Below are 13,005 nucleotides of genomic sequence, written 5' to 3' on the forward strand. Positions count from 1 at the left end.
ACCCTGGGACTCTTCCCTCTGCCCATGCCTGCCCCTGATTTTATCCCACCCTTAGCGTTTAGGTTCAGGAAGCAACTCTGAAGTTTGGTGGTGACAGTTAATTTGAGGAAAATCACCCCAGTTTGCTCCCTCTTGGGGGCTTGAGGAAAGAGGGCTTCAGTCACTGGAAACAGAGACCTGGGCAGCAGGCCAGCCCCAGGGCCAACACATCCCCTGCCCACCTCTCCTAGTCCCCACTGCTTGCCGCCTCATCATTATTCACTCTTCCCGCTGCATTCCTTCTTCCACCAGAGCCCTTGACTCAGCCCCTCTGCAATGCTCCATTCTAGATGCTGAGTCCTGTGACTGCAGGAGGGAATAGCATGCAGAGAAATTAAGAGAGCCAACAGGCAACTAGCCAGCAAAGTTATGTTGCTACAGGGACAGACAGATGAGAAGAGAAGAGGGCAAAGGAATTCTAGCATGAGGGATCAGGAGATATAGGATCTAATGCTAGCAGCAAGAATCCACAATAAATAGAGGGCAAATGGCAAACTGCATGAAAGGTCAATGGTCTTTGATAGAAACTGTTGCCACTGATTGCCTCACCCAAAGGGAATTGCTGGCTGGGCAAAGCAGTGAGTATGACTTTTTACTCTGTCTCTGGGATACTGAGCTGCATAGAATAAACTCTAGTGAATGAATAGATAAATGACTTCTATGATAATCTGTGTCTTTATAACAAAAATGACAGTGAAGAAACTTAGGCACGTGGTGATCTGCTAAGTCACCCAAGAGGCCTGAAGGACCGAGAAGGGTCAGTACAGAGATGTGGACCTAGACAGTCTGTGTCCAGGGGGTCTCTGTCCTTAACCACTGTGTACTATCGCCACTTCATTAAGGTGCCATGAGGCTTAAATAAGGAAAACAGCATGAAGCACCCATCAAGGTGACTGGCCCAGTGCTCAGAACATTTCGCTCCGCTTCCCCTCCCACTATCCTCCTAGAAAGTGGCATCCAGAGCCAGGAGGATGTCACCAGAGGAGGGGGCAAGAGTAGGAGGGGAGAGAGGGATGAGGAAAAGGGGAAGTACCAGGTGGCAGTCAAGAGCAGAGACACCCTGGAGTCAGGCTGCTTGGGCTTGGGTTCCAGCCTCAGCCCTGGCCTGTCTGGGCCTTTGACCTCTCTGATGAGGTAGAGGAGATAAGGAGCTGGGGGTGATAGAAAGCTTGGTGGCCTCACTTTGTTACTTATCCAGCAAGCTGATCCAAGAAAACGAGGGCAGATTATAAATCTAAGAAAAATCCGCCCTCCCATCTGTGAGGTGGTGCCATATTTAAAATCAGCTGCTTGTTCAGAATGAGCCAACCACTAAACAGTGTCCTGGAGCTGCTTCAGTACAAAGTCATGGCCAGCATTCATTGAGTGTGTACTCCAGGCTGGGCATTCACTCTGCTAAGAGCTGAATATAAATTTTCCAGTGATCCTATGAGCTGAAGAATGTCATTATCCCAATTTTACAGCAAGAGGAGGCACAACAGGATTAGAATGTTGCCTCGAGCCACACTGTTTTGCAGAAAGAACACTGGCTTCACTCACTGGACTTCAGCCCAGTCTCCTCATCGGTAGCAAGTGGGTTCTCTCTTGTCCCTCCCAGTTCCATGAGTGGAAAATTCAAAAGATAAGGAAAAAAGGAAAAAGTTTGGGAGGAGGGAGAGCTGTGCACACCCGTGTCTGCTCTGTCATTGTTCAGGCAGTGTGTCCTTGTGCAGTTTATTTTAACCCCCTTTGCCTTATTGTCTTTTTTTTTTTTTTTTTTTTTTTTTTTTGAGACGGAGTCTCGCTCTGTCGCCCAGGCTGGAGTGCAGTGGCGCAATCTCGGCTCACTGCAAGCTCCGCCTCCCGGGTTCACGCCATTCTCCTGCCTCAGCCTCTCCGAGTAGCTGGGACTACAGGCGCCCGCCACCACGCCCGGCTAAATTTTTTGTATTTTTTAGTAGAGATGGGGTTTCACCGTGGTCTCAATCTCCTGACCTCGTGGTCCGCCCGCCTCGGCCTCCCAAAGTGCTGGGATTACAAGCGTGAGCCACCGCGCCCGGCCGCCTTATTGTCTTCATTCATGAAGTAAGGGCCCTCGGTCATGCCTCTTAGTAAAAGCAAAAGATTTAATAAAACACTAATAAATGCAAAAGTGACATAGTAGATGCACCTGTCTTCCTGCTGTGATTTTGGCCATGAGATTTAATTAGGGATATTGTTTATGCAATTTTAGAAATGTTCTTTTTTTAAAATAAAAAATTGTATATATTTAAGCTGTACAACATGATGTTAATATATATGCTAATATGTTAATATATAAATATATATTAGATATTTTTCTGTATATTATATATGTATATATATGTGTATGTGTGTGTATATTGTGTGTATTATATATATGTATATATGTATGCTGTACATGGTGAGATAGTTACTAAGGTCAAGCTAATTCTTGTATCCATCCTCTCACGTTATAACCATTTGTGTATGGTGGTGGGTGAGGACACTAAAGCTATCTGGGTTTTGTCTCCCTCCTTTTGCCTACCATTAAGCGCATGTGTGTTCTGGTGATTAGTGTCATAACCTAAAATATTCAGCAAGATGGAGAAAAAAGTGGGACAAGAGATCTGGAGAATCAGATTCATCAATATTTCGACTGTTGGGAGCAACCTCTTCTCTTTGGTGGGAAGGCAACTCTTTCGTGGATGAAGATCTGCAGCGTTGTCACATGTAACCCACAATCACAGGCCACCTTCTGGATGACTCAGCCTCCTTGCCGAAAAGGCATGCTTGTGACTGCTTCCCCCAAGAAGGCTTCTTCCTCAATGAAAGGGTGAGGTCGAGGCCCTTAGCTCAAAATACAACTGGACAGCAGCAAGTACCCGTTCCTTTTCAGCAGTGTTCTAAATATGGCCCTGGGGCTTCTCTGGTTTCACTTAGGGACCCAGCAGTGCCAGTGCACACTTAATACTCACTGTGCTGTGGGTGACCACAGAGTGGCCCAAGATTGACGTGTGGACAACTCCACGGAGCCAACACAACAGCAGCTCTGCCCAGCAGAGGTCACAACAGTGTCCTCAGCAGATACTCCGGTCGCTTGAAAATTATAATTTTATCCTGAAATGATCATTCTTATAAATGTCTCCCCCAAGCAATTAAACTTTGGGGAAGTCAAACACATGTTGCTAACAAAGAAACCCCAACCAGAAACCGAGCCGGAGTTGGCTCTCCATGTGAAATCTAGAGACAACTCAGGAGGAAGTCAAATGCTTTCCTTGGTAATTGATAAAGACTCTTCCTTGGCAATAACTTTTGTAGATTATATCTGAGTTTTTGATGAATAAAGAATATGCTGTGAACATTAAAGAGATGGTATTTATCTAGTAGTATCTTGACCTCTGTAATAATTTATGAAGGAGAGGTTGAATAATTACTTCAGAATGGACTTCCAAGGGGTGTCCCTGGTCTTGTCACAGATGAACACGCTCTGGGACATTGTCAGTAGTGTGGGTGAGAGTAACCAAATAACCTCCAAAAAACTTGGATCTGAGTGAAAGAAGGTTATCTCTGGGAGATGAACTAGGAAATGGACATATCATGGGTCAGGGGGGCTACCTTAAGAGATGGAATGGATTCCCAGACAAGGACACTTACTCATTTGTAACAAAACTGAAAGTATGACAGTATTTATAGAAGGAATGGGTTGGGGAAAGGGGATCTCAGAGACTAATCCAGTGTGGTCTGGGGAGATGGATATGGTCCTTGTTCTAGGTGTATCATCACTTTATATCAACATATATCAGCTTCTCTCAACCTAAAGGCAGTAAATCCATAGTTCTCAAACTTCAGCAGTCATCTGAGGTTTTAATAACACAGGTTTCTAGGCTCAACTCCCAGACAGTCTGGGTCAGAGGGTGTGAAATGGGACTGGAGATCTGAAGACTCATCAGTCCCACCAGTGTGATGCTGAAACACACGGCCTGAGGACCAGACACTGCGAAATGAAATCCCTGAATCCTATGACAGTCTGGAGTCCAGGCTCCCCGGGCAGCTTCCTGACAATGTGGCTTTTTGTGAAGCTTGCCCACAAGGGTAGAATGCACCAGCCTGAAGATTCTAGTGCCTTGCCTCAAAAGTTAGGGATTCTCGTTATGAACAAGTGATTTGACATCTGGCTTCATGTATGGGCCTCCTTCACTCAGGAAATCCGTAGGTATAGCTCAGATTACTTATCAAAGGGGACTTTTCCTCTCTGTACTATTTTTGCATAAAGTTTTTTTTAAAAAAAGATCTTGCTTGCCAAATGAATTAGTAAATTGTAAATGGGAAAAAAATTAAAAACAGAATGTTTGCATGTCTTTTGGTTAGACACAATCTCTGGAAGCAAAATATTAAACCAAGGAGCAAAAAAGAGTCATTAGTAGGTTTCACTATATAAAAGTTTAGAACTTCTATAGGGTAAAAGATACCATAATCTAAAAAAATTTAAATAATAGAATGGAAGAAAATATTTGGTCTTTATGGGACATTGAAAAGTTTAAAGGTAAGGTAATTTAATGGATTTCTATAAATCTTTTTTTAAGCAAGTGGTCCCAAAGAAAAATGAGCAAGACGCAACATTTGCATATAAAAATTGGGATATGACATACTAAAAAAAAGTATTCACTGTTGATCTGAAATTTAAATTTAACTTGGTGTCCTGTATTTTTTTAAGTTTGTCAACCCTGAAAGGACATGAGCTTTCAATGTACAGCATGTGACGGAGTCATGATTTGCAGTTGCTGAAAAGTTGCTTAATATTATCATGCAAATTAAAACAAACATGAGAAATCCTTTTTGCTCATGACATTAGAAAACATTAAGGAAACAATGTCCCTTGTCAAAGATATAAGAAAATACGGGTGCAATACACTGTCTAAGGAAGTATAAGCTGATAAAGGCTTTCTGGAAAATCTTGACAGCTGTGGTCCAGGGCCTGGAATTAAGGTTTGATATCAGGTACTGCCTCGATATTTGGCAAAATTATCAGCGCCTCAGCTGGTCTACATGCAAGTTTCCCTCCCCACTCCGATCCCTGGATAAGGTGCCCCCAGCCAAACCACCCTCCTTATCAAGGGTAGCAGGCACAGTTCCTGCTTCTTCCTGAGTAGAAGGTCTTAGGTCCCTGCCAACCTGCAAAATTATTCCAACAACTCGATCACCTCCTCCTGTGAGAACCAGGGAGCACCTCACCCTCTTGTTACTACAAAGCCTGCCTCCCACAGCTCCTGGTTGTTCATTCTGTTCCCAAGTGCAGCCTCTGTGTGGCCCTGCAGGGCATGTGGCATCCTCCTCCCCTTAGGTAAGTACAGGTGACTGATAAACTGTTGTCAGTCTCATCTGCCCAGTGTTGGGTGTCATGTGTTTGGCCATCTATAACCTTAGAGTAAGAATCTCTTATTTACCAAGGAGGCAGATAGGACTGATTAAAACAGCAGCACATTTTAAATTGTTAAATGTACATACTGTTTAAACTGGAAATTTCACTTCTAATAAAATACCGTATAAAACACGAATGCAAAGAGAGAGGCATGCAGAAAAAAGAATATTCAATATGTATTTCAACACTGCTTGTAAGAATGAAATATTGGAAACAACCTGAATGACCCATTCATCAGGAAACTGTTAAATAAGTTACTGTAACTGAATCTATGAAATACTACACAATAGCTGAAAAGACATAGAAAGAGGGCCAGACACGGTTGCAGTGAGCCGAGGTTGCATCATTGCACTCCAGCCTGGGCAACGAGAGTGAAACTCCACCTCAAAAAAAAAAAGAAAAAAAAAAAACAAGACACGGAAAGACTTGTTATATCTAAGCAATACATAAAATCCACCCACTTTATATTAAAAAATACAGATCACACACACATAGATGATAAAAGATTTGCAAAAATGTTATATATGCATATAACAAAGACAGGAGGGAAAAGGCCAAGCTGATAAAAGTGGTTCCCTCTTGCATAGAGGAGGAGGTGAGGGCAAGCAGAAGCTTTTGTGTTTCATGCTGTATAGTTTTGTACTGTCTGATTCTTACAGTGAAAATGTATTCTAGTATTACTTATGTGCTGTGATAGAAATTTAAAAATAAGAGGCCAGGCATGATGGCTCACGCCTGTAATCCCAGCACTTTGGGAGGCCGAGGCGGGCGGATCACGAGGTCAGGAGATCGAGACCACGGTGAAACCCCGTCTCTACTAAAAATACAAAAAATTAGCCGGGCGTGGTGGCGGGCGCCTGTAGTCCCAGCTCCTCGGAGAGGCTGAGGCAGGAGAATGGCGTGAACCCGGGAGGCGGAGCTTGCAGTGAGCCGAGATCGCGCCACTGCACTCCAGCCTGAAAGACAGAGCGAGACTCCGTCTCAAAAAAAAATAATAAGAAGAAGAAAAGTATATAAAAGTATGTATAAAAGTCTTCTTGTCTAACAACTGAAGGTTGTAGTAATTAATGAAACTGAGAAACGGGACTGGCTAGTTCTCAATATTCCAGCACCCCCAGCCTACAGACATCCCCTGAGCCTTAATGCTGGGTGTTGCTCAAGCCTGTACGTCCTTCTCAGTTCCCCACCAGAAAGACTCATAAGCAAAATCGCCTCATACCTTTTTCCATATAAGTCCTGCAACTGAGTGATACAAAAACAAACACATTTTCACAAATCTGTTGTCATCTCTTCCCTGACCCTTATCTTTTATTTAACCTAATCTAATGTGGTATGTTAAAAACAAAACAAAAATGCATATAAAGGGAATGAGAGTGAGGTCTGATGATGGAGAGAGAATAAAAACATCAGTTTCTGCTTTAGCTGTCGTGAAACCCCAGAAGGGCCATTAGCAACGTTTCTGTTTGCTAAGTGAAAAAGTACATTTAATTCAAGAATGATACGTGCGCTCTCCTTTTCCACTCTTTAAAGAAACTAGTTGGTTTGTGAATGAAAAGCAGTGTGAGTGAACCGTTATGTAGGCAATGCAGATCCCAAGGAAATTCACCAGAACTCAGACCACACCGCATGGGCTGAAGCTCATCCCTGTCCTGCTGCCCTGAGCCACACTGGAGCCCTCTCCAAAGCCTCCGGTCCCCAGCCCCACCCCGAACCCTCATCTCCCCCGGCAGCCGGGCGGGCACATGGCATCTCACCACAGTAATGCCATCATTGAGCAGGGCCTCCCCAAAGATCATCATGTAGAGCTGCTCGTTCACACGCGCTTCCTCAAAAACGGCCAGCACGGCCACGGGGTCCACGGCAGAGATCAGGCTGCCGAACAGCAGGTTCTGCAACAGGTTGACGTCTTCCAGGCCAAAGGCCTTCACCTGGCAGATGAAGTAGAGGGAGAGGCCAATGCCCAAGGCGTTGATCAGGGCCCCCAGTACTGCCCACCACAGGATGGAGCCAATGTTCTCAAAGAAGGGCCGGGTGGGCATGAAGTAGCCGCCCTCCAGAACGATGGGCGGCAGGAGATACAGGAAGTAGATGCTGGAGTCCATAACCGGAGGCGATTTGTGGTCGGTGCCGAAGATGATGCCGCCCACCAGCGCCCCCACCAGGATGAGGAGGCAGCTCTCTGGCATCAGGCCCGGCAGCCTGTGGTAGAGGTGGAAGCCTGCGGAACAGCGGAGAGCACAGTTAGGTGTTTGCAAACTAAACGGTCTGGGTGTACCTGAGGTCTTTTAAAGTCAAGCAGACAGGACCATGTACAAGCTGGCTGGCATCTCAGCCTCAGCGTCCCATCTGTAGCAGGAACTGGTAGTGTCATGAGGGTCGCCAATAAGATCAGTAGGTAACATGCCCAGCTCAGTGCAGGTCACAGAATCACTCAGCCAGCTGCCCCCTCTCCCATCCTCATTCCTGCTTTCCAATCTTACAGGGACCTGCGAGGGTGCATGAGGGAAAACGAGAAACGAGGGTGAAACTTTTGCACTCATGCAAGCCCAGCTTTCAAGCTCATGCAGAATCTATCATAGTCACCAAAACCTCAGTTTGTTCCAAACTTATCTGACCTCATTTCCCTCTTCACCAAACACATACACAAAAATTAAAAGTCCTTTATTTTGTCTCCTGTGTTTAACCAATGACATTGCTATCTGGTCAGCCACTGAAGAGGGAAATCAGGTCGCATTCTCATGAGTGACCCTTCATGCAATCCGCTCTGTATTTATTTCTTATGTCATGACTCTCATTTGCTGCACCTAAAATCTATCCCCTCCTCTCCATTTCTTTGGCCACTGCCTTTATTTAGGATCTCCCCATTTCTCATCCTAATGATTGCATTGTCTTCTTGACCTCCAATCTCACCACACTCTACTGCCAGATGATTTTTCTACACCATGGGTCTCTGATTGTCTCAATTCCCACCTAAGATTCTGAAGGCACACAAAGCAACTTCTGGATTGTAAACCAAGGGTATTAGTTGTGCAAAGACTATGTTAAGTACCGCCAGGTGGAAGACCAAAGAGGTAGACAACTGCAATTCTCACTATTGATAAAGTTTTAGAAACAAGACATGAACAAATAAGATGACATGTAAGTATATAATGAAGGGTATATTGAACGTATCAACAAACATGGTGAGAGATCAGAGCTCAGCAGATCACCACGGGGCTCTCTCCAAGTCTGTCTCCCATACACTCTGCACTATCTTTACATAGCCTGCATTCAGCCAAAGGGCCTTGTCACTCTGCAGGCCTCTTTCTTGTCTTCTCATTCTATTGTCACTGCTTGGATTGTCCTTTTCCTTGGTCCCTTTAAGTCCTGCTCATCCTTTGAGGCTTAGCTTTCCCTAGCTTCTTCCTGAGTTCATATCTCCCTCTGAATTATAATAATAAAACATTTTATCTGACTCTGTCTAGTAACAATAATCCCTGTCTACTATTTTTTGTGCATGATTCATGTCTCCTACTAATGTGGAAACTCCCCAGACTAGGGCAGAATGATTTACATCTTCATATCTCCCCAAATGCTTAGCATAGTATCTTGTCCACAACAGCTGGCCTATTTGCTGAAAACATGTGTAAGTGTATAAATGAATGAATAAACAGTTAAATGTTTATCAGAGAAGTTTTTTCATGAGAAGAAATTCAACAAGTTGTTGGAGAATGACGAGGATTTTCATATTTGGGTAACAGATTGGGAAAGATTTTAGGTGGGGAGGACATCAAGACTGAAAGAAGAGAGGAAGAAATGGCCTAGCCAGCTATCTTTGACATTCATTGAGGGGATTCACCTGGCTGGAGCAACCTTTGAATTGGGAAAAGTGTCAGGAGAAGACTTGAAAAATGATTTTCAAACAAATAATGGAAGACCTTGAATTCAAACCTAAGGAAGGCGGTGGACTTCCAGCCACAGGCCATGGGGAGCCAGCAAATGTCTCCTTGGGAATTGTTAGATTCACCCATTCAAAGATGATATGAACTTCCCTGACCATGGCTTTGCACTTCTCCATTCACTATAAGTAAGCAAGTAAACACAACAGGGTATAATTATCACCAAGGAATATCATGCCCACTTTCATTTGGCTTCAGGGTCACTGTAAGCACCTCTTCTGGAGGAATGAACTCATCGTTTTCTAATCACTGCTTATTTCTGCATTTCCTCTTCCCCCTTTTTATTTTACTTCTTTCTTCTTCTCCTCCTATTTCTCCTCCTCCTTCATCTTCTCTTTGTCCAGCTCCTGCTGCTCCTTCTTACTCTCTTCCTCTTTCTCCTTCTTTTTTCCTTCTTCTCCTTCTCCTTATCCACCTCCTCCTTCTTCTCTTTCTCCTTACCCTTTTCCTTCTCCTTCTTCTTCAGTTAGTGCTTATTTTGACCAAACTTAGCTTTTTTTAATATATAAAGGAGGTGGAAGAATCCATAGCGTGATTTTCTCAGGCCCTGTGGCTCCCCAGTTTGGCCCTGCTTCCAGGAATCCAGTTTCCTGAAATGGATCCAACATTTACCTGCCTTAAGCCAAGCTGCTCTCTACACAGTTGCAGCAGGAAGAGGCCACACATCCATAAGTAGGGACCTGTAAAGGGAAATGCTACATGCCTTTCACATTTTAAAACTTCTCCTTTTCATGATGGACAATAGAGTCAATCACTTAAAATTTACAGTTTCAATCCTTAGAGCTTCAATGGACACAAATATTAAAAGTCCTGTCTGAAAGTCAAAGAACTCCCTACAATTATGTTCTTCCCAAAGATTCAAGGAACATTCATCTGTGACGTTCTAAGATGCGGAACTGAAGTAGAAGATAAACCACAAAGTCTGAGGTGGCTTTGTATTATCTTTGTTCTACATTATCTTTGTTTTATAAGTGTGTAGTTGGGTGTTTTTTTAAAAAGGATTGGGGTAGAGTTTTGATGTTTTTCTGTCAGAGTATCTACGGGCAGTAAGTACTAAGTTAACCTATCTTCCCCATTAGGCCAAGTCCCTTGAGGTCAGGGACCATGTCCATTTCCACATATTTCATGAGTGCTCGGAAAATGTACCTTGATAGAATGAAGAATAAAAGGATGAATCATAATAATGATTATTAATTTTATTCTGATTCGTTTTATAATATAATTTTTAAAAACCCATATGAATTTCTTAAGTGTTAAAATTATAAATCATCATCATCATTATTATTTTGGCCCTAGTGAACAAGCCCTTATACATAAAACTACCAGCCCAGTACTTGGCATGTAGTATATATTCAATAAATATGGCCCTTTTATCTCCTCACTCCTCATGTCCATATGGAATATAAAAATAATCTAAATTCTTGAAGACTAGTAAATATGAAATTGTACTTGAATAAGCATGTCCTGATAGCCTACTCTTTTTTTCTAAAGTATGTTAAATTACATCATGAAAATCAAGAACATTTAAACCAACAGTTCTATGAATAATCATATTTTCACAGTGCTCTTCGTTCCTAGACAGAATGAATCTGGGTGCATACAATGCCTCTACAAAACAAGCTAGGTTTTACACAAATATAAAACCAAGACAAAATGCACCCTTTCTGCATTTAGATGTTTATTGATAGACAGAGCAACAACCAGTCAGTGACAGGACGAGTTTCCTGGTACTCAGATCGACTTGAGCCATTTCAGTGAAGAGGAAGCCAGGTTGTGGAGTGGGGAGCAGGGAACACAGAGTCTCTAGCATATTGTCTTAAAAGGAAAACTCAAGTACCAAGTAAGATCACCTTGAACACAATCCGTGTCCATATGATTTCACAAAAGATGTTAGACTGCTCTGAACTGAGAATGTTATCCATTTGGAAAGTCATTTTTACTTGAATACCTCTTAAAAATATAGTCAGACCCTTTGTGTAACTTAATCACTAAGCAAATTTCACAAGACTTCTTCAAACTAACAATTCCTATTTAATATTCACACTTTACTAGCTCAAAATGAATAGCAACTATAAAGGAGAGTCTAAAAGGGACACCTATACCAGTGTCCCCAACACCCATGGGGAGGGAGCTAAGTGAATAGCCAAAGCACACAGAAGGTAACTGCCAGACCTCAAGGCTCAACCCGCATTACACACCCATCCTAGAGAAAATATACACATATACATAAATAAGAATTCAAATGTTTCATTGATTCTATCTCAATAAGGCAATCTACATACTCAAATAATAAGAAATTTACAGCTAAGGCAAAGGAGATGTTGTGCTTAGCATTTGAGATAATTTATTAATTTTCCACTTTAGAATAAGCTGGTTTTAAAGAGACAAGGGGGTGTAGTTAGGGATTAAATAGTCACAGAGTATAGTCACCTCTTTGGTTTTTGACACAAAGATCCCTTGACTGGAATTTAATCTATTAACTTCAATTCACTTTATTTCACAAAGGAAACTAGAGGTGCCTCACTGGTCCCACTTGGCTTAGGTGTAAACTAATATTTTACTGACAGATATAATCTTATATACCCTGACATCCCATCACTGAGTGATAGGAGTTGCCTATGGTTTTCTTGTTTTTTGCTTTCTGTCAATTTGCAAGAAGCACATGCTACTTTTAAAGAATAAACAATGAGGTCATTGATGAAGCCCACAATTACATAGCCAAGAATATTTTACAGAAGAAACATTATGTGCTTCCTGAAAATTCCACCTTGCATCATGCCCAGGTCTATGTGCTTTATTCTCTATATTTTTAAAGCATAGAATTTGAGCGTTTTGCATGTCAACAATGTCACATGGTGGTCACCCTGAAATGAGAAGAAACCAACACAGCCCAGTTCCCAGAAGTATGCTCTCAAATTTCAAAGCGCAATCTCAAAGTATTAAATAGCTTAGTAAAATGCAGTTATAACTTTCCCTTGACTGAAGGGAAGAGAATTTTTAATGTAATAGCAGTAACAGTTAAAAATCCTCTTAGCCCATTATCTATAAGGCATTTTCACATTCACTATCTTATGTAAAAAAATAACTCGCCAAACCAGGTGTTTAAGGACTTACCTATTTTTGCAAGGGATGCTAGAAGTATCCAGAGAGTGACCTCGTAAGGAATTTGCACATAGTCATAATCCAGTTCAAAAACAGATATCCCTTCATCTGGCTCTGAGCTAGCGGCAGCAAACCAAGCGTTAGGTGCATACTGAGCAGTGGAATTTGCAGATTCATTCAAATCAGAAGATGCTTCAGAACACTCAAGAGCCACTAGCAGTAGCAAAGAATTCCAAGGACTGAAAGTCATGAACATCTGCAGAGCCATTCTTGTGGGCTTCTCCTACCTACACCCCTGTGTGGATGTGTGCCACACATCTGAAGTCAGGGAGGCTTCTAGAGAGTGACTGCACCCACCTGGGTCAAAAGTAATATAGGTACAGTCCGTGGGTCCTCCCAAGAAGATTCCGAGTGTGTTATTGAGCTCTGCATGTAGACACTTTCTAATCTTCTTTAAATCATTTTTGTTCAGGCAACTCAGCTTCCAACTCAAACGCAGTTATTCAATAGACTTGTTAAAGTCCATGG

General features: G+C 42.6%; 1 protein-coding gene across 1 annotated transcript in view; it reads right to left on the bottom strand.

Annotated features, from left to right (window-relative positions):
* Window positions 1–12,745, bottom strand: part of SLC9A4 (solute carrier family 9 member A4) — a 59,316-nt gene extending 46,571 nt beyond the window's left edge. The window contains exons 1-2 of the mRNA XM_032178152.1: window positions 12,490–12,745; window positions 7,192–7,655 (exon numbers count right to left, since the gene is read on the bottom strand). Coding sequence (XP_032034043.1) covers window positions 7,192–7,655; window positions 12,490–12,745 — 720 coding nt within the window. The remainder of the gene's footprint in view (window positions 1–7,191; window positions 7,656–12,489) is intronic.
* Window positions 12,746–13,005: the final 260 nt, after the last annotated feature.

Source organism: Hylobates moloch, unplaced genomic scaffold, assembly GCF_009828535.3.
Source record: "Hylobates moloch isolate HMO894 unplaced genomic scaffold, HMol_V3 SCAFFOLD_15, whole genome shotgun sequence".
Taxonomy (NCBI): Eukaryota; Metazoa; Chordata; class Mammalia; order Primates; family Hylobatidae; genus Hylobates; species Hylobates moloch.